Source organism: Oncorhynchus clarkii, chromosome 24, assembly GCF_045791955.1.
Source record: "Oncorhynchus clarkii lewisi isolate Uvic-CL-2024 chromosome 24, UVic_Ocla_1.0, whole genome shotgun sequence".
Lineage (NCBI taxonomy): Eukaryota > Metazoa > Chordata > Actinopteri > Salmoniformes > Salmonidae > Oncorhynchus > Oncorhynchus clarkii.
Genome location: NC_092170.1, coordinates 31,469,131 through 31,491,284, shown reverse-complemented (window position 1 = coordinate 31,491,284; position 22,154 = coordinate 31,469,131). Strand labels below are relative to the sequence as shown.

Below are 22,154 nucleotides of genomic sequence, written 5' to 3'. Positions count from 1 at the left end.
CCTATGAGGAAAATATGATATAAAAGTGTAACCTATGCTTACCTCGGGGTAAAACGCTAATTTAACACTTTGAAATGACCAATACTTTGAAATGACCTGTCTTCTCTTTATATCTATGTCCACAGTTCCCAAGACCCGATCCAGCTTCTGGAAGGCCAGAATCTTAACAGTGATTGGCTGTCTATTGTTTCTGACTGTTGTTCTGTTGTGGAAGAGAGGAGGAGCAGTCAGAGAGACCTCCACTGTGACTCCCAAGTCTGACCCAAGTCTGGCATGATCCAGTCCTCATAGCAGGTACTGTCTCAACGTCAACAGTGAAGAGGCAACTCCGGGATGTTGCAAAGAAAAAGCCATATCTCAGACTGGGCAATAAAAATAAAAGATTAAGATGGGCAAAAGAAAACAGACACTGGACAAAGGAACTCGCTGTTGATGTTGAGACGTGTTTTGCGGGTACGATTAAATGAAGCTGCCAGTTGAGGACTTGTGAGGCATCTGTTTCTCAAACTAGACACTAATGTACTTGTCCTCTTGCTCAGTTGTGCACCGGGGCCTCCCACTCTTTCTATTCTGGTTAGAGCCAGATTGCACTGTTCTGTGAAGAGAGTAGTACACAATGTTGTTCAAAGTAGGCCAGTTTTATTGCTTCTTTAATCAGTTCAACAGTTTTCAGCTGTGCTAACATATTTGCAAAAGGGTTTTCTAATGATCAATTAGCCTTTTTAAGTGATAAACTTGGATTAGCTAACACAACGTGCCATTGGAACACAGGAGTGATGTTTGCTGATAACGGGTCTCTGTACGCCTATGTAGATATTCCATAATATATCTCCCATTTCCAGCTGCAATATTCATTTACAACATTAACAATGTCTACACTGTATTTCTGATGAATTTGGTGTTATTTTAATGGACACAAAATGTGTTTTTCGTTCAAAAACAAGGACATTTCTAAGTGATAACGATCGCATTCTATAGCATGATTAGTGTCTGTGTGTCTGACTGGAAGGTACCAGGGAGAGAATGGCTCGGGGCCAGACCCTGGTCTCTACACAATGAGGACAGTATTTACAGCAGATACTGTTTGCTGTGAATTATTCGTAACCTTGTGACCCATTCCATACATCTATTGTTTGTCATGAACATCCAGGAGGATGGACTTTGCTATAAAGTTCTGTGGCTCAAATCCACTCGTTGAGTTCTCAGTGATCACCTCCAGGTGTGATTACCGACCAGCTCCATTTCTGCAGTAATTAAATAATAAAGTTGACTTGTTTTGAAGAAATTTAAAAGTCTCTCCTTTTGATTACACTAATTCCACGACACCGGTCAACATTCACAAAGCCGCAGGGCCAGACGGATTACCAGGACGTGTACTCCGAGCATGCGTTGACCAACTGGCAAGTGTCTTCACTGACATTTTCAACCTCTCCATGTCCGAGTCTGTAATCCCAACATGTTTCAAGCCGACCACCATAGTCTCTGTGCCCAAGAACACTAAGGAAACCTGGCTAAATGACTACTGACCCGTAGCACTCACGTCTGTAGCCATAAAGTGCCTTGAAGGGCTGGTCATGGCTCACATCAACACCATTATCACAGAAACCCTAGACCCACTCCAATTTGCGTACCGCCACAACAGATCCACAAATGATATCTATTTCACTCCACACTGCCCTTTCACACCTATAGAAAAATAACACCTATGTGAGAATGCTATTCATTGATTACAGCCCAGCGTTCAAAACCATAGTGCCGTCAAAGCTCAACAATAAGCTAAGGACCCTGGGACTAAACACCCAATTCATCACTGGGGACAAGCTTCCTACCGTCCAGGACCTCTACACCATGCGGTGTCAGTGGAAGGCCCAAAGAATTGTCAAAGACTCCAGCTATCCTAGTCATAGACTGTTCTCTCTGCTACCGCATGGCAAGTGGTACTGGAACGCCAAGTCTATGTCCAAAAGGCTTCATAACAGCTTCTACCCCCAAGCCATGAAACTCCTGAACATCTAATCAAATGGCTACCCAGACTATTTGCATTTCATTGCAGTGCTGCTGCTACTCTCTGTTATTATCTATGTATAGTTCCTGCCATTATTGAAAGAGATCGTGATACCTCACATCTCAAAATAGGGCTACTTAATGTTAGATCCCTCACTTCCAAGGCAGTTATAGTCAATGAACTAATCACTGATCATAATCTTGATGTGATTGGCCTGACTGAAACATGGCTATAGCCTGATGAATTTACTGTGTTAAATGAGGCCTCACCTCCTGGTTACACTAGTGACCATGCGTCCCGCAAAGGCGGAGGTTTTGCTAACATTTACGATAGAAAATGTCAATTTACCAAAAAAAACGATGTTTTCGTCTTTTGAGCTTCTAGTCATGAAATCTATGCAGCCTACTCAATCACTTTTTAAAGCTACTGTTTACAGGCCTCCTGGGCCGTATACAACGTTCCTCACTGAGTTCCATGCTGCTCAATCATCCTATTTTTCCAACTTAATTGAGGAAAACAAGAACAATCCTAAATGTATTTTTGATACTGTCGCAAAGCTAACTAAAAAGCAGCATTCCCCAAGAGAGGATGGCTTTCACTTCAGCAGTAATAAATTCATGAACTTCTTTGAGGAAAAGATCAAGATCATTAGAAAGCAAATTACGGACTCCTCTTTAAATCTGCTTATTCCTCCAAAGCTCAGTTATCCTAAGTCTGCACAACTCTGCCAGGACCTAGGATCAAGAGAGACACTCAAGTGTTTTAATCCTATATCTCTTGACACAATGATGAAAATAATCATGGCCTCTAAACCTTCAAGCTGCATACTGGACCCTATTCCAACTAAACTACTGAAAGAGCTGCTTCCTGTGATTGGCCCTCCTATGTTGAACATAGTAAACAGCTCTCTATCCACTGGATGTGAACCAAACTCACTAAAAGTGGCACTAATAAAGCCTCTCTTGAAAAAGCCAAACCTTGACCCAGAAAATATATAAAACTATCGGCCTATATCGAATCTTCCATTCCTCTCAAATTTTTTAGAAAAAGCTGTTGTGGAGCAACTCACTGCCTTCCTGAAGACAAACAATGTATACAAAATGCTTCAGTCTGGTTTCAGACCCAATCATAGCACTGAGACTGCACTTGTGAAGGTGGTAAATTACCTTTTAATGGTGTCAGACCGAGGCTCTGCATCTGTCCTCGTGCTACTAGACCTTAGTGCTGCTTTTGATGCCATCGTTCACCACATTCTTTTGGAGAGATTGGAAACCCAAATTGGTCTACACGGACAAGTTCTGGCCTGGTTTAGATCTTATCTGTCGGAAAGATATCAGTTTGTCTCTGTGAATGGTTTGTCCTCTGACAAATCAACTGTACATTTCGGTGTTCCTCAAGGTTCCGTTTTAGGACCACTATTGTTTTCACTATATATTTTACCTCTTGGGGATGTCATTCGAAAACATGTTAACTTTCACTGCTATGCGGATGACACACAGAGTACATTTCAATGAAACATGGTGAAGCCCTAAAATTTCCCTCGCTAGAAGCCTGTGTTTCAGACATAAGGAAGTGGATGGCTACAAACTTTCTACTTTTAAACTCGGACAGAACAGAGATGCTTGTTCTAGGTTCCAAGAAACAAAGAGATCTTCTGTTGAATCTGACAATTAATCTTGATGTACAGTCGTCTCAAATAGAACTGTGAAGGACTTTGGCATTACTCTGGACCCTGATCTCTCTTTTGACGAACATATCAAGACTGTTTCAAGGCCAGCTTTTTTCCATCTACGTAACATCACAAAAAAAAGAAACCTTCTGTCCAAAAATGATGCAGAAAAATTCATCCATGCATTTGTTACTTCTAGGTTAGACTACTGCAATGATCTACTTTCCGGCTACCCGGATAAAGCACTATATTAACTTCAGTTAGTGCTTAATACGGCTGCTAGAATCCTGACTAGAACAAAAAAAAAATGATCATATTACTCCAGTGCTCGCCTCCCTACACTGGCTTCCTGTTAAGGCAAGGGCTGATTTCAAGGTTTTACTGCTGACCTAGCATTACATGGGCTTGCTCCTACCTATCTTTCCGATTTGGTCCTGACGTGCATACCTACACGTACGCTACGGTCACAAGACGCAGGCCTCCTAATTGTCCCTAGAATTTCTAAGCAAACAGCTGGAGGCAGGGCTTTCTCCTATAGAGCTCCATTTTTATGGAATGGTCTGCCTACCCATGTGAGAGACGCAGACTAGGTCTCAACCTTTAAGTCTTTACTGAAGACTCATCTCTTCAGTGGGTCATATGATTGAGTGTAGTCTGGCCCAGGAGTGTGAAGGTGAACGGAAAGGCACTGGAGCAACCCTTGCTGTTTCTGCCTGGCCGGTTCCCCTCTCTCCACTGGGATTCCCTGCCTCTAACCCTATTAAAGGGGCTGAGTCACTGGCTTACTGATTCTCTTCCATGCTGTCCCTAGGAGGGGTGCGTCACTTGAGTGGATTGAGTCATTGACGTGATCTTCCTCTCTGGGTTGGCGCCCCCCCTTGGGTTGTGCCGTGGCGGAGATCTTTGTGGGCTATACTCGGCCTTGTCTCAGGATGGTAAGTTGGTGGTTGAAGATATCCCTCTTGTGATGTGGGGGCTGTGCTTTGGCAAAGTGGGCGGGGTTATATCCGGCCTATTTGGCCCTGTCCGGGGGCATCATCAGTTGGGGCCACAGTGTCTCCTGACCCCTCCTGTCTCAACCTCCACTATTTATGCTGCAGTAGTTTATGTGTCGGGGGGCTAGGGTCAGTCTGTTATATCTGGAGTACTTCTCCTGTCTTATCCGGTGTCCTATGTGAATTTAAGTATGCTCTCTCTAATGATCTATTTCCCTCTTTCTTTCTCTCTCTCGGAGGACCTGAACCCTAGGACCATGCCTCAGGACTACCTGGCATGATGACTCCTTGCTGTCCCCAGTCCACCTGGCCGTGCTGCTGCTCCAGTTTCAACTGTACTGCCTGCGGCTATGGAACCCTGACCTGTTCACCGGACTTGCTACCTGTCCCAGACCTGCTGTTTTCAACTGTCTAGAGACAGCAGGAGTGGTAGAGTTAATGATCGGCTATGAAAAGCCAACTGGCATTTACTCCTGAGGTGCTTACTTGCTGCACCCTCGACAACTACTGTGATTACTATTATTTGACCATGCTGGTCATTTATGAACATTTGAACATCTTGGCCATGTTCTGTTATAATCTCCACCCGGCACAGCCAGAAGAGGACTGGCCACCCCTCAGAGCCTGGTTCCTCTCTAGGTTTCTTCCTAGGTTTTGGCCTTTCTAGGGAGTTTTTCCTAGCCACCGTGCTTCTACACCTGCATTGGTTGCTGTTTGGGGTTTTAGGCTGGGTTTCTGTACAGTACTTTGAGATTTCAGCTGATGTAAGAAGGGCTATATGAATACATTTGATTTGATTTGATATAGTCACTTTAATAACTGTACCTACATGTACATATTACCTTGATTAACTGGTGCCCACACACCCTGTATATAGCCTTGCTATTGTTATTTTACTGCTGCTCTTTAATTATTTGTTACCTTTATTTTGTAATTTTTTTAAAGGTATTTTCTTAAATGCATTGTTGGTTAAGGGCTTGTAAGTAAGCATTTCACTGTAAGGTCTACATCTGTTGTATTCGGCACATGTGACAAATAAAATATGTACATCAACATTCATAGCTTTATACACAGAACATGAAAAAACAAGCAATGATATTTCACGCAAATATGATGTGGATATGGCATTGTCAATAAAATAAAGAAATCACATGTAGGCCTACAACTTCCAGTTACAGTGTTTTCCATATGAGAAATTGAACAAAATGTAATTTGTGGCCCAGGAAGAGCACAGAGGTATTTTGGTAAGTTATTCAACAAAGTGTTTAAATTATCTCTGGCTCTGACCAATGAATGAAGAGATATGAGAGCAGTTAGCTGTTAGCTAGCGTATTTTTTTGTCACTCAAAACTCTGTCAAGGTACCTAATAGGTTTTTTGAAATGACCTCTCCTCTTATATTTGACGAGGTGTAAACACTTCTGACACCATGTTATGTGTTCAAGACAACTGAGAACTCGGGTAAAAAGGAGGTCAAATCATGACATCAGTGATCTTAAGGTCAGAAAGTCGGAGCTTGGAGCTCTGGAAAGAGGCCCGAGTTCCCGACTTGGTATTCGGAGCTCGTTTTGTTTCGAGTTCCCAGTTTGAACACTCGGAAGTCAGAGATTTCCGAGTTCCCAGTTTGAACACTCGGAAGTCAGAGATTTCCGAGTTCCCAGCTCCCAGTTGTTTTGAATACGGCATTAGTCAGAAATCACAGGAGGCTGGTGGCACCATAATTGGGGACGAAGCCTTGTGGTAATAGCTGGAACAGAATTAGTGGAATCCATAATGATGCTGTGAATCCATAATGATGCTGTGAATCCATAATGATGCTGTGAATCTATAATGATTCTGTGAATCCATAATGATAATGACGATGATGATGAATAAAAAAAGTTGCTGGATGATGATGATTATGATGATGTCTCAAAGGCAGGTCTGGGTCAGGGTTCTGGCATGCAGTGGAGGAGATGGTGCTTTCCAATGCAGCCATGGACTTTCTGAGCTCCACACAGTCTGCCCCGGTCTCCCACTTTGACTCGGAGCACGTGGAGGAAGCCCTGGCGATGCTACGGCAGTTCTGGGCCCAAACCGTGCTCTCTGCACGGGTCAAAGAGTACCAGGGGGCAAGATACCAGTCTGGGACAGCTGCTACACCCACTGCATATACTATAGGCCAACCACATGGTACTCTGTAAGATAAAACATCATGTGAAATGTGAACATCACTCATCCAATAGTTTTTGGCATTGCGGAAATTTGAATGTGCAATGAGCCTTTCACATGAGAATGACAGGAGAGATCCCCAGTGTCTGACCTGCAGGACGCTGACTGTCTGCTACAGGATACCTACAGCCATAGCAACCGGGTGGAGATGCGTCAGCGTTCCATATACCTCCACCTGCTGCAGCCTGGGCAGCCAGCCTTCCCTGTAGCCACAGGTACAGATAAAACACATTGTGGGTGATATTAATGTGATCTGTGTTCATGGTTTATCTTTTAATAATCCAAATAAATCTTTATAAATGCTGTTTCTCAGGGAATTGTAGTAACAGGGGGTGTACTAGACAGCAGTCGCCACCAGGGATTCAAGGGGGATATCAATAAGGACAGCACCTCCCCACTATTCTCCCCCCATCACTACCTCCATGTGGAGGCTGTCTGCCTCAATACCACGGCAACCCTTAATGTGCTCGGAGACCTCCGAGACAGTGTGCACTACACTACCTTCCTCGGGCAGACTGTTTCCTTCTGTTGGCTGTGCTCTCCTGAGGGCAGACTGTTTCCTTCTGTTGGCTGTACTATCCCGAGGGCAGACTGTTTCCTTCTGTTGGCTGTACTCTCCTGAGGGCAGACTGTTTCCTTTTGTTGGCTGTACTATCCTGAGGGCAGACTGTTTCCTTCTGTTGGCTGTGCTCTCCTGAGGGCAGACTGTTTCCTTCTGTTGGCTGTACTCTCCTGAGGGCAGACTGTTTCCTTCTGTTGGCTGTACTCTCCTGAGGGCAGACTGTTTCCTTCTGTTGGCTGTACTCTCCTGAGGGCAGACTGTTTCCTTCTGTTGGCTGTACTCTCCTGAGGGCAGACTGTTTCCTTCTGTTGGCTGTACTCTCCTGAGGGCAGACTGTATCCTTCTGTTGGCTGTACTCTCCTGAGGGCAGACTGTTTCCTTCTGTTGGCTGTACTATTCTGAGGGCAGACTGTTCAGTGTGAAGCAGCCTCCAGCGCTGGTGTTTGTTATGGACTCCACAGGCAGCATGTTTGAGGAGATCACTACTGCTCGCCTCCGTGCCCACTTCAGTATCCAGACCCGCGCCAACACCCCCGAGCAGTCTGGCACCTTCCTGTGGGGCCCTTCTATGACCCAGGTGAGGGGAGAGGGAGAGGGCATGACCGGGCCAGGGGGTTAGGGGTCAGGGTTAGGGTCAGGGCCAAACCCCTGTGCCGAAAGTGTGTTACAGGCAAAACTCCTTTCTTCAGTTTATTTAATGTACACATACTAATCACCTTGCCCATCCCTCTATATGTCATCATTTCCTGTGTAGTATCCCTGGTATCACATCCTATCCCCTTCTCCCCCAGGATCCTGACATGTCTCCCCCATCTTGCTCCACCATGCGAGTAGAGCACACCTGCCCAGGCCAGATGGACTGTCTCTCTGGCTGTCTCTCGGGCCTGGCTTCCCTCCAGCTCTCCCTGGGTCAGGGCGTTCTTACCCTGCTCCACGGCCCCACAGACCCCCCCAGGGGACAGCCTAGAGGAGAACCAGCCCACCCCCAACCACAACCAGAGAGACAGGGAGCAGACAAGCCTAGCACAGGGGGAGAATGGCCATGCTGAACTGAGTGAGACCCAGGTAACCATCCTCTGAACGTGGCCCAGTGGACTGGTGGATTGCCTTGTGGGTGAGGTACGCCTCCTCCTGCTGCGAGACGGGACTGGCAATGTGCGGCGCTGCCATCTGACCTCCAGCCAGCAGAGGGGTATGTGGGAGAGGAGTGGAGTGTTAAACAGGGCTGTAGAGAACCCACTGCAAAGTTACTTCCTGTTTCCATTGTTGTTGAGTTTGATTTGGACTGTTCCACTGTAGGTTGATGTGGGAACATTTCTCTATGTCAAATAAGCTTTAAGATGTTCTGTAACCAAAAAGCTTCTGTTTTTATGGGCCACTTGAAGAATACTTTAGACTTCAATTCCTCACTTGAAAACACACTGTAACTGGAAACCCTACACTGGAAAACAGACAATGATTAATTAAGTTGTGTTTTTTTAATTGTATTTAAATAAATGATGTGTTTTTTTTTACTAGAATTTTCCATGAATGTAGTTCCTTCAGTCCGAACCATGTTAAAATCAAATCACAGCGTATTTAAAGTACATTTAACAGTCAAAACACACTTCACAGAAGGAAAAACAAGACAGTTGAAATATATCTCCTTCTCGATGGAGTTACTTCCTGATGTTAGCCACTCCTTCAATGACAATGACATACTCAAATGTTTATTTGTTGTTTAGATTACATCTTGCAGCTCGTAAAATAAGAACAGGATTTTTTTTTTTTTAACATCAACCACAACAAAAGCAGCAATTTTAACATTTATAAATATCTTTAGGGTTGTATAGAGCATCAAATGCATACAGACTTTTCTCATTCATCGTTGGTCATCCTCTTACTCATCCTCTTGGGTTTTGTGCTGAATAAACAGGAAAGGGAAAAATCTTTAAAATGTGTGTGAGGGGTCATTAAGCTCTTGTTTACTTTACTCTGATCAGAAATAACACCTAGTGCAGCAATAATTAAGATTGACTCTTACCTACTGCTCTCCTCCATACTAAATACTTGAATAGGACAGTGAGTATCAAGACTACAGATGCAATGATGACTATAGCCATGAGCACATTGGCCAGGTTCTTCTTTGGAGCTAGAAAAAGACATACATATGAACATATTACATGCTGTAGTATATCTTCAGCTGATTCAATTGTAAATTATATTGGGAAATGTACCCTACCCCAGGTTACTGTGATGTTCCCAGCTATACTGCTGTGGAGCACCAGGCAGCTGTAGCTCTGGGTGTCCTGGGCTTCCTGTGGGACAGTCAGGCTCTTCCTTAGCTGGTATGAACCGTCTCCGTTGGGCAGCACCTCCCCACTGTTCACCCCGTCTACCATGGGAAGCCCCTCTGCCCCCAACCACTCCACCTGCACCGCCCGAGGGTAGAACCCTGTCACATGACATGTGACCTCCACCTCGGAGTTGCCATGAGGCGGTCTCTCAAACAGACTCACCGCAGGGACTTAAGAGGAACATTTTTGATGAACACATTTGGTCTGCCTTTCCAATGCAAGTGACATCTTGACATTACAGACGTGTTGTTTGTTAACTACAAAATGTCACATCTCGAAGAACATATACAGTGCCTTCGGAAAGTATTCAGACCCCTTGACTTTTTGCACATTTTGTTATGTTACAACCTTATTCTAAAATGTATTAAATAGTTTTTTCCCCTCACCAAACCTATGCACAATACCCCACAATGACAAAGCAAAAACAGTTTTTTAGAAGTTTTTGCTAATAAAAAAAAACAACTGATATCACATTTACATAAGTATTCAGACCCTTTACTCAGCAATTTGTTGAAGCACCTTTGGCAGCGATTACAGCCTTGAGTCTTCTTGGCTATGACGCTACAAGCTTGGCACACCTGTATATGGGGAGTTTCTCTTATTATTCTCTGCAGATCCGCTCAAGCTCTGTCAGGTTGGATGGGGACTGTTGCTGCACAGCTATTTTCAGGTCTCTCCAGAGATGTTCGATCTGGGCTCTGGCTGGGCCACTCAAGAACATTGAAAGACTTGTCCTGAAGCCACTCCTGCATTGTCTTGGCTGTGTGCTTAGGGTCGTTGTCCTGTTGAAAGATGAACCGTTGCCCCAGTCTGAGAACCTGCTACAGAGCGCTCAATTTTGAGTCTCATAGCAAAGGGTCTGAATACTTATGTAAATAAGTTATTTCTGTTTTAGTTTTTTTAATACATTTGCAGCAATTTCTAAAAACCTGTTTTCGCATTGTCATTGAGGGGTATTGTGTGTAGATTGCTGAGGATTTCTTTTTTATTCATCCATTTTAGTATAAGGCTGTAACGTAAACAAAGTGTGGAAAAAGTCAAGGGGTATGAATACTTTCCGAAGGCACTGTATAGCTTGTGCTCTGGGGCAATGATGATGTTTAATGGAAAGGAGAACATAGGTATGGTAAGTGCAATACCTCGTTGAGGTTTTACAAAATGTATCTGTTAATAAAGGTGTGTTGTTACCTTTGGGTTCTCGAACTGTAACGCTAAACTCTAACAGTTTCTCCAGCCAACGGATGCATCCAGATTCGTAATGAATGACCAGCCTAACAAGATCTTCTAAATCTGTTTCCCTTTTTCTTTTGTAAAAAACAGCATGGGAAACTGCAGCTGTCCATGTTCTGGTCGATACATCGAAGCTGACAAAGTCTTTGCCGTCATATGCATGGCTCATAAAGGCCTCTGTGGTTCCGTCTGACTTCCATCCACAGCGTCCATGAGCTTGGTAAAAGTGATCTGTATGACACATAAAATGACCATAATAAATCAGCACCATTTACTTCAAATATAGACTGCTGGTTAAAAGTATCAGCTCACAAAGGTAGGCTAATGGCTGCAACTAAGAAAATATGTTTTTTTGGTTATTCAACCTCTGTATAGCCATGCAATTCTCCTTAAGGCCTTCAGCTCTGTTGCACTGTCTCGGCACACATATTTTGTCTTACCATGTGAATGATTGTAATGTTCACTTGTTACTCTCACAGCAGTATCCATTACATATCGATTAAATTTCAGATTTCGATGAACCTCCTGCCAAAATTCAATTCCCTCAGGGTGGTTCAACCATTCTGGCACTACGGCCTCTTGTTCAGCACTGCTGTTGTAGTAATAGACAATGACATCATCTATCATTACCAACTGGATATTTTTCGGATACAAGGTCCCTTGGGTTGCGATGCAATGACGATGAAGAGAATGAGGGGCTGGAAGACAACACTTCAAGTTACCGTTTCTGTAGCCTATTTCAATAGACAACGTGAAGACAATATTGTGTAGGGGTTGTGTTTGCTGGGTTTAGCCTATTGAAGCCTTTAAAAAATGTATACACAGTAAAACTGCATTCAGTTTGTTATACTATGACACAACTTGGTGAGACAAGAATGCCAAAAACACAATTCAAATAATGAACTCACCTACGATGGAAAACTGCATGAATGAAATTAAAATTGTGGTTATCATATTTGCAATAACATGTCCTCGTTGGTGTGTTCATGAACACAGAAGTGAAAGTGAAAGTGAAATAACATGTGTTCTTCTTCTTCTGTGGATTTTAGGTGTATTACCGCCACCAACTGCACTGGAGTGTGGACCAGAGGGGAAGGTCTAAATCCTACCCAATAATCTTGTCTCCCTAAGGAAACGATATACATAATTAAATACTACATCTCCTGAAGATTTCCCCGAAAGTTCACTTAATCCTGGCTCTTCAACCCCATTACTCCTCAAATCTAATAACAAATCGCTCCATTTCTCTCACATATTTCTGGCACTGAAAAAGAACATGTTCCACGGTCTCCATCTCCTCCTGACAATGATCACACGTCCCAGTCGGATGTTTCCCCGCCACTTTCAATGTACTATTGAGCCTTATGTGTCCCAGTCTCAGCCTTGTGACTACACTTGTGACCTCCCTTCTCTCTCAGCCTGAGGACCTCCCCGACCCCACCTTTTCCTGGATATTATACGTCTTCCCTTACTCTCCCTGTTCCACAACTCTTATACGTCTTCCCTTACTCTCCCTGTTCCACAACTCTTATACGTCTTCCCTTACTCTCCCTGTTCCACAACTCTTATACGTCTTCCCTTACTCTCCCTGTTCCACAACTCTTATACGTCTTCCCTTACTCTCCCTGTTCCACAACTCTTACACGTCTTCCCTTACTCTCCCTGTTCCACAACTCTTATACGTCTTCCCTTACTCTCCCTGTTCCACAACTCTTATACGTCTTCCCTTACTCTCCCTGTTCCACAACTCTTATACGTCTTCCCTTACTCTCCCTGTTCCACAACTCTTATACGTCTTCCCTTACTCTCCCTGTTCCACAACTCTTATACGTCTTCCCTTACTCTCCCTGTTCCACAACTCTTATACGTCTTCCCTTACTCTCCCTGTTCCACAACTCTTATACGTCTTCCCTTACTCTCCCTGTTCCACAACTCTTATACGTCTTCCCTTACTCTCCCTGTTCCACAACTCTTATACGTCTTCCCTTACTCTCCCTGTTCCACAACTCTTACACGTCTTCCCTTACTCTCCCTGTTCCACAACTCTTATACGTCTTCCCTTACTCTCCCTGTTCCACAACTCTTATACGTCTTCCCTTACTCTCCCTGTTCCACAACTCTTATACGTCTTCCCTTACTCTCCCTGTTCCACAACTCTTATACGTCTTCCCTTACTCTCCCTGTTCCACAACTCTTATACGTCTTCCCTTACTCTCCCTGTTCCACAACTCTTATACGTCTTCCCTTACTCTCCCTGTTCCACAACTCTTATACGTCTTCCCTTACTCTCCCTGTAACCCACAACTCTTATACGTCTTCCCTTACTCTCCCTGTTCCACAACTCTTATACGTCTTCCCTTACTCTCCCTGTTCCACAACTCTTATACATCTTCCCTTACTCTCCCTGTTCCACAACTCTTATACGTCTTCCCTTACTCTCCCTGTTCCATAACTCTTGCCACTTATTTTTACCCACTGTTCTTATTAACCCCTTGGCTTCTGCTCCTGCTTGGAAATAATATCCACTTCCTCGTTCCCCTCTACTCCCACATGAGCTGGTACCCAGAGGAACATCACAAATACCCCCATCTCTTTCACCCTAAACAAACACTGCTACACCTCATACAATACATCCTGTCTGCTCTGAGATACACATTAATTTAAGCTCATCATTGCTGTACAGGATTCAGAGCAGATGAGTACCCTGTCTGGACTCACCACCTCCACCTACTCTGCAGCCAATAGTATGGCCAACAACTCCATTGTGTAAACAGATAAATGTTCTATTGCTCTTTTTGTCACTGCCACCTTAAACTCAGGAACACTAAAAGCTGCTCCTCTCCTCCCTGGTTTAGGGTCCTTAGATCCATCTGTTAATATAGTCAGAAAGCATAGTATTGTGTTTATAAATGTTCACTTACAACTGAATCTACTCCTTCCTCAACAGCTCTTACCCTCTCAAGCAACCATAGTTCTATCCCTGGCTGAGGGAGAAACCAAGATGGGATGGCAGGAAGAACCACAGAGGGGCTAAACTCCCTCCCAAACAACCCCATCTCTCTCGCCATGCAATTGCAAATCCACCCAAAGCTTGTATTCAGATTTTGTTCATGTTCCTAGCACTGAAGGAGTACCTTTTTGTAGGATGTTTAATCTTATGTCCTTGTAGATTTACCCAATATGTCATGGCTAGCTGTTGTCTTCTTAACTTCTTAACGGCATCCCTCCCAACTCTACCTGCATTGCTGCCACCGGAGAGGTCCTAAGTGTTCCACAACATATTCTTAGGGCTTGGGCCTGGATAACATCATGCTTTTTTAAAGATGTCTGAGCGGCTGATCCATATGCTATACTTCCATAATCCATTACTGACCTTAACAGCGCTATATATAGCATTTTCACCTCCATTCTATATGCCCCCCCCCACTCCATTCCTGACAGGCAACGCATCACATTCAATATGTTCTTTCTGTTGACAACTACTCTCAATATGCTTCACCCATGTCATTTGAGTGTCAAACCAGAACCTCAGGAATCTAAACACTCCCACACTCTCCAGATTCCTTCCATACAACTTCAAGTGTATTTCCTTCCCAACCTTCCTTCTAGAAAAAAACACAGTCTGTGTTTTCTCAACTGAAAACTTGAAGCTCCACCTGAGGGACCACCGCTCTACTTCACAAATCACTTCTTGAACTCTTCTGGCTGTCTGGGTAATATTTCTCCCTCTCTTCCACAGAGCCCCATCATCCGCAAAACAATGACCTCCCAATATCAGCTGTCACCTGAGAGAATACATTGTCAATCATTATGGAGAACAACAAAGGACCAATGACACTTCCCTGGGGGGTATCATTATCCACCTCATAGCTTTCTGATATAGAGCTCCCCACCCTCACTTGTATTGATCGCCCAAAAAGCAAAATCCTTTATCCAGTTAAACACCCTTCCCCCAACTCCCATTTTAGCCAGCTTGATAAGTAGGCCTTCCTTCCACATAATATCATAAGCCTTCTCTACATGACAGCTACTACCACCTCCTTATTTGCTTGTGTCTTCCGTATGACTGACTCAAGGCACAGTACAGGATCCATCGTTCCCCTGCCTTTCCTGAACCCACTTTTATCTGGTGACATTAGTCCTCTACTCTCCAGTCAGCCTTTCCGTTATCATCCTTTCCATAAGTTTACGTACATGAGATGTCAACGCTATCGGCCTATACCTGGTCTCCTTATTGGCACCACTACCGCCTGCTTCCAACTTCCGGGCAGTTTCTCTTCCTGCCACACCTTATTATAAAGGCCCAATACTTTCCAAATTGCAGTGTCACTGAGAGGAGCCATCATGATGTATGTGTTGACAAGTTTGAGTCAGTGGCTGTGGGACGGGAGCGGAGTGTCAAAAGGGGCTGGAGCATAGAATTAGTTAGAGGACTCATCTTGGTATCATCTTTGTGTTTGATAAAAAGATGAAGCTAATATTGATGATTTACTGCCACTTGCAGGGATGGAGTCCTGAACCAAATCTTGTGTAATTTGTTTATTGTGGCCACTAGATGGCGGTGATATACAAAAGCATCCATGCAAATCAAATCAAATGTTATTGGTCACATACACATGGTTAGCAGATGTTAATGTGAGTGTAGCGAAATGCTTGTGCTTCTAGTTCCGACCATGCCGTAAAATCTAACAAGTAATCTAACAAATTCACAACAACTACCTTATATACACAAAGATAAAGGGAAATAATACATAACAAAAACAAATAACTGCATAGTTTTCTAAGGACCTGAAACGAGGCGACCATCTCTATTGGCGCCATCTTGGAGGACCCAGCATCTGCCCCGAGAGGTATGGGGAGATGAACACACACAGCTAAATTAATATAGCTGCAAGCAGCAATGCCGGGGTTCAGCCGTTGACCCACTGTGCCACTATCATGACAAATTAGACACATCGCCCCATGCAATGAGAAACTACCCAATTAAAACATGTCATTTAATTGTCACATGCTTTGTAAACAACAGGTGTAGACTTACAGTGAAAAGCTTACTTACTGTACTGTTTACCATGCTGCCAAATATCACTGGTTATATCCATAATGAGCCCTCTAACTAACTCTATGGGCTGGAGAGACTAGGCTGCCAAGCTACATCCGGTTTTTGTTGTTGCAGAGTTTGATTTGGACTGTTCTACTGTAGGTCAGTGTGAGGGGTGTATGGACACAGCTTAAGTTCGGGGGTCTGAACCTCGCTCTGTGCAACAGGGTTCTGGACTTCCTGACGGCCGCACCCAGGTGGTGAAGGTAGGAAACAACACCTCCACTTCACTGATTCTCAACACAGGGGCCCCACAAAAATGCGTGCTCAGCCCCCTCCTGTACTCCCTGTTGACCCATGACTGCGTGGTCCCACATGCCTCTAACTCAATCATCAAGTTTGCAAACTACACAACAGTAGTAGGCCTGATTACCAACAATGACGAGATAGCCTACAGGGAAGAGGTGAGGGCCCTGGCAGAGTGGTGCCAGGAAAATAACATCTTCAACGTCAACAAAACGAAGGAGCTGGTCATGGACGCCCCTATCCACATCGACAGGACCAGTGGAGAGGGTGAAAAGCTTTACGTTCCTCTGCGTACACATCACTGGCAATCTGAAATGGTCAACCCACACAGACAGTGTGGTGAAGAAGGCGCAACAGCGCCTCTTCAACCCCAGGAGGCAGAAGAAATTTGGCTAAGACCCTCACAAACTTTTACAGATGCACAATTGAGAGCATCCTGTCGGGCTGTATCACTGCCTGGTATGGCAACTGCACCGCCTGCGACCACAAGGCTCTCCAGAGGGTGGTGAGGTCTGCCCAATGCATCAAAGACATCAACCAGCCAAGCCACAGCCTGTTCACCCAGCTACCATCCAGAAGGCGAGGTCAGTACAGGTACAAGCTGGGACAGAGAAACTGAAAACCAGCTTCTATCTCAAGGCCATCAGACTGTTAAAAAGCCATCACTACCCGGCTACCACCTGGTTACTTAACCCTGCACCTTAGAGGCTGCAGCCCTATATACATAGACATGGAATCACTGGTCACTTTAATAATGTAACACTATTCACTACACATTTCATGTGTATATACTGTATTTTAGTCAAAAGTTATTTCTGATTTCGGGTAGGCCCTGAATGTGCCTGCATGGGTAGGGCTCGGGCTTAAAATTCATGCCCATGCATGGCATTAGGCCTGGCTCGCAGTTGGCATTCCAATTCCTCCCAAAGGTGTTTGATGGGGTTGAGGTCAGGGCTCTGCAGTTCTTCCACACCGATCTCAACAAACCATTTCTGTATGCACCTCGCTTTGTGCATGGGGGCATTGTATGCTGAAGCAGGAAAGGGCCTTGCCCAAACACAGAATTGTATAGAATGTCAGTGTATTCTGTAGCAATCCAGTGAAGATAAATCTTAAACTTATCCTCTGCTGGAGAGGACAAGTTAAGACTCATCTTCACTGGAACTAAGGGGCCAGCCCCACACCATTATTCCTTCTCCACCAAACAGTTGGAACTATGCATTGGGGCAGGTAAAGTTCTACTGCCATCCGCCAAACCCAGATTCATCCTTCAGACTGCCAGATGGTAAAGAGTGATTCATCACTCCAGAGAACACGTTTCCACTGCTCCAGAGTCCAATGGCCTGCAAAACACCAGTCTCAACGTCAACAGTGAAGAGGCAATTCTGGGATGCTGGCCTTCTAGGCAGAGTTGCAAAGAAAAAGCCGTATCTCAGACTGGCCAATAAAAAAAAGATTAAGATGGGCAAAAGAACACAGAGGAACTCTGCCTAAAAGGTCTGCATCCCAGAGTCTCCTCTCCACTGTTGAGGCTGGTGTTTGCGGGTATTATTTAATGAAACTGCCAGTTCAGGACTTGTGAGGCATCTGTTTCTCAAACTAGACACTCTAATGTACTTGTCATCTTGCTCAGATGTGCACCAGGGCCTCCCACTCTTTCTATTCTGGTTAGAGACAGTTTGTGCTGTTCTGTGAAGGGAGTAGTACACAGCTATATGGAATAGCCTTCATTTCTCAGAACAAGAATAGACTGATGAGTTTCAGAAGGAAGTTTTTTTGTTTCTGGCCATTTTGAGCCTGTAATCAAACCCACAAATGCTGATGCTCGAGATACTCAACTAGTTGAAAGAAGGCCAGTTGTTTTGCTTCTTAAAATCAGCACAACAGTTTTCAGCTGCGCTAACATAATTGCCAAAGAGTTTTCTAGTGATCAATTAGCCTTTTAAAATGATACATTTGGATTATCTAACTGTGGCAGACCAGGGGGTTTGGTCAAGACGTTTACCCAGATCAGACACGGACAGAGAAGGTTCAGTTTCAAGGGTGTTTATTTAAAATAGTTGAAAAAAGAAAAGGAGGTCTCCCCCATGAGACCCTCTCCGGGATACCTGCTTCTGGGCTCCTCGTTTTCACTCATGCACCGTCTCCAACTACATGGAAGTCACCTTACTTCCCCCCAGTTCCCCCTGTGTGCTGCCCTTCTGGCAGCTTCATGGGCCTTGCACAGCTGGTGAGCAATCCGCCCTTAATTACTCACCAGCTCCCAATCAGCCCCAATTAGTCATGGCTGGGGAGCCCGTCGAGACCTGGCACGTCCAGCAGATGGAGCCATCGCCTCGTGATGAACACTCCATCTGCTACCAGGCCTCGACGAGTCTCCCCCTGGTGACCTGCTGTAAGCCACATAACACAACGTGCCATTGGAACACAGGAGTGATGGTTGCTGATAATGGGCCTCTGTGTGCCTTTGTTCTGTAGATATTCCATTAAACATTTTCAGCAACAATATTCATTTACAACATTAACAATGTCTATACTGTATTTCTGATCAATTTGATGTTATGGACAAAAAATGTGCCATGACCCCAAACTTTTGAACGGTAGTGTAAACTCAACAAAAAATAAACTTCCCTTTTTCAGGACCATGTCTTTCAAAGGTAATTCATAAAAATCCAAATAACTTCACAGATCTTCATTGTAAAGGTTTTAAACACTGCTTCCCATGCTTGTTCAATTCATGAACATGCACCTGTGGAACGGTCGTTAAGACACTAACAGTTTACAGACGGTAGGCAATTAAGGTCACAGTTATGAAAACTTAGGAAACTAAAGAGGCTTTTCTACCGACTCTGAAAAACACTAAAAGAAAGATGCCCAGGGTCCCTGCTCATCTGCGTGAATGTGCCTTAGGCATGCTGCGAAGAGGGATGAGGACTGCAGGCTTGTAGGCAGGTCCTCACCAGACATCACCGGCACCTACGTCGTCTATGGGCACAAACCCACTGTCACTGGACCAGACAGGACTGGCAAAAAGTGCTCTTCACTGACAAGTCGCGGTTTTGTCTCACCAGGGGTGATGGTCGGATTCGCGTTTATCGTCGAAGGAATCAGTGTTACACTGAGGCCTGTACTCTGGAGCGGGATCGATTTGGAGGTGGAGGATCCGTCATTGTCTGGGGTGGTGTGTCACAGCGTCATTGGACTGAGTTTACTGTCATTGCAGGCAATTTCAACGCTGTGCATTACAGGGAAGACATCCTCCTCCCTCATGTGGTACCCTTCCTGCAGGTTCATCCTGACATGACCCTCCAGCATGACAATGCCAACAGCCATACTGCTCGTTCTGTGCATGATTTCCTGCAAGACAGGAATGACAGTGTTCTGCCATGGTGAGCGAGGAGCCCGGATCTCAATCCCATTGAGCATGTCTGGAATCTGTTGGATCGGAGGGTGAGGGCTAGGGCCATTCCCCCCCAGAAATGTCTGGGAAATTGCAGGTGACTTGGTGGAAGAGTGGGGTAACATCTCACATCAAGAACTGGCAAATCTGGTGCAGTCCATGAGGAGGAGATGCACTGCAGTACTTAATGCAGCTGGTGGCCACACCAGATACTGACTTTTGATTTTTACCCCCCCCCTTTGTTCAGGGACACGTTTTTCCATTTCTGTTAGTCACATGTCTGGGGAACTTGTTCAGTTTATGTCTCAGTTGTTGAATCTTGTTATGTTCACACAAATATTTACACGTTAAGTTTGCTGAAAATAAACGCAGTTGACAGTGAGAGGACGTTTATTTTTTGCTGAGTTTATACACATAAATATACATTTATTTATATATATACAGTGGCAAGAAAAATTGTGAACCCTTTGTAATTACATGCTTTTCTGCATAAATTGGTCATAAAATTTGATCTGAACTTCATCTAAGTCACAACAATAGACAAACACAGTCTGCTTAAACTAATAACACACAAACAATTATATATTTTCATGTCTTTATTTAACACACCTTGTAAACATTCACAGTGTAGGGCAGTAAAAATATGTGAACCCTTGGATTTAATAACTGGTTGACCCTCCCTTGGCATCAATAAACTCAACCAAATGTTTTCTGTAGTTGTGGATCAGACCTTCATAACGGCCAGGAGGCATTTTGGACCATTCATCTTTACAAAACTGTTTCAGTTCAACAATATTCTTAGGATATCTGGTGTGAACCTCTCTCTAGGTCATTTATGTTCAATAGGGAAACGATATTAGCAGGTGTGTCCTCCTCGTTGCGCTCTCATACACAATATTCCAAGTCTGTGTCCCTGTGGTAAAACTTATTATTCTTCCTCGTTTTGGAAGAAACAGGCCTGAAAACTTGAACAAAGAGTACTGACACCCAGTGGAAGCCAGAGGAATTGCATACTGGGATCTAGATTACATTTTTTTCACTATACGTTCCATTGGAAGAGCATGGCTCTCAAAATAAATTAATTCTGGTTGTTTTTTCTTTGGATTTTCTCCTACCATATCTGTTGTTATAGTCTCATACATTATTCTAACATTTCTACAAACTTCAGAGTGTTTTCTATCAAATTTTCTTTCCAATGCTACCAATTATATGCATATCCTGGCTTCAAGGCCTGAGTAACAGGCAGTTTACTTTGGGCACGTCAGTCAGGCGGAAATTGAGAAAAAAGGACCCTGGATCAAACAAGTTAACCTCATTGAGCATTCTGCACTGTACTCTTGCAGTCATCTTTGCAGGACGCCCACTCCTAGGGAGAGTAGCAACAGTGCTGAACATTCTCCATTTATAGGCAATTTGTCTTATTGTGGACTGATGAACATCAAGGCTTTTAGAGGTACTTTTTTTTAACCCTTTCCAGATTTATGCAAGTCAACAATTCTTAATCTTGGGTCTTCTGAGATCTCTTTTGATCAAGGCATGGTTCACATCAGGGAATGCTTCTTGTGATTAGAAAACTCAAATTTTGTGAGTGTTTTTTATAGGGCAAGGCAGCTCGAACCAACATCTCCCATCTTGTCTCATTGATTGGACTCCAGGTTAGCTGACTCCTGACTACAATTAGCTTTTGGAAAAGTCCTTAGCCTAGGGGTTCAAATACTTTTTCCAACCTACACTGTGAATGTTTAAAATATGTATTCAATATAGACAAGAAAAATACAATAATTTGTGTGTTATTCAAATGAAATGAAATCAAATATTATTAGTCACATGGGCTGAATACAGTGAAATGCTTAATTATGAGCCCCTAACCAACAATGCAGTTTCAAAAAAATACAAATAAGTATAAGAGATAAAAGTAACAAGTAATTAAAGAGCAGCAGTGAAATAACAACAGCGAGACTATGTACAGCGGGGTACCGATACAGAGTCAATGTGCAGGGGCACCGGTTATTTGAGGTAGTAGGTACATTTTGGTAGAGTTATTAGATTAACTATGCATAGATGACAACCAAGAGTAGCAGTGGTGCAAAGAAGGGGTGAGAGGGGGCACTGAAAATTGCCTGGGTAGCCATTAGACTAGATGTTCAGGAGTCTTATGGCTTGTGGGTAGAAGCTGTTTAGAAGCCTCTTGGACCTAGACTTGGCGCTACGGTACCGCTTGCCATGCGGTAGCAGAGAGAACAGTCTATGACTAGGGTGGCTGGAGTCTTTAACAATTTTCAGGGCCTTCCTCTGACACCGCCTGATATAGAGATCCTGGGTGGCAGGAAGCTTGGCCCCAGTGATGTACTGGGCTGTTCGCATGACCCTCTGTAGTGCCTTACAGTCGGAGGCCGAGCAGTT

At 44.1% G+C, this 22,154-nt stretch overlaps 1 protein-coding gene and 1 pseudogene across 4 annotated transcripts; one reads left to right on the top strand and one right to left on the bottom strand.

The window, feature by feature from the left end:
- Positions 1-5,461: 5,461 nt before the first annotated feature.
- On the bottom strand, positions 5,462-12,036 carry LOC139382398 (major histocompatibility complex class I-related gene protein-like). 4 transcript variants are annotated; one of them, XR_011628636.1, is made up of 10 exons: positions 11,916-12,000; positions 11,448-11,705; positions 10,966-11,238; positions 9,663-9,852; positions 9,465-9,572; positions 9,294-9,344; positions 8,326-8,882; positions 7,381-7,801; positions 6,971-7,082; positions 5,682-6,845 (listed from the first exon to the last, which is right to left on the bottom strand). XR_011628636.1 is itself a non-coding variant. In XM_071126409.1 (6 exons), the coding sequence occupies exons 1-6, from the start codon at positions 11,959-11,961 to the stop codon at positions 9,299-9,301; spliced, it is 921 nt and encodes a 306-aa protein (XP_070982510.1). In that variant the 5' UTR covers positions 11,962-12,036; the 3' UTR covers positions 8,905-9,298. The 4 variants fall into 4 exon arrangements, 2 of the variants coding, with proteins under 2 accessions (XP_070982510.1, XP_070982509.1); XR_011628635.1 differs by having other exon boundaries at positions 5,462-6,845; positions 7,381-8,882; positions 9,663-9,947; positions 11,916-12,019; XM_071126409.1 differs by lacking the exons at positions 5,682-6,845; positions 6,971-7,082; positions 7,381-7,801; positions 8,326-8,882 and having other exon boundaries at positions 8,905-9,344; positions 11,916-12,036.
- On the top strand, positions 6,645-8,740 carry LOC139382634 (uncharacterized; annotated as a pseudogene).
- Positions 12,037-22,154: the final 10,118 nt, after the last annotated feature.

Coding starts and splice junctions, on each gene's coding strand:
- LOC139382398 (XM_071126408.1), bottom strand. CDS start 11,961: ATGATAACCACAATTTTAATTTCATTCATGCAGTTTTCCATCGTAG. Junction 11,239..11,447: donor ACATTACAATCATTCACATG/GTAAGACAAAAT, acceptor TGTGTCATACAG/ATCACTTTTACCAAGCTCAT. Junction 9,948..10,965: donor TACAGTTCGAGAACCCAAAG/GTAACAACACAC, acceptor GTTCCTCTTAAG/TCCCTGCGGTGAGTCTGTTT.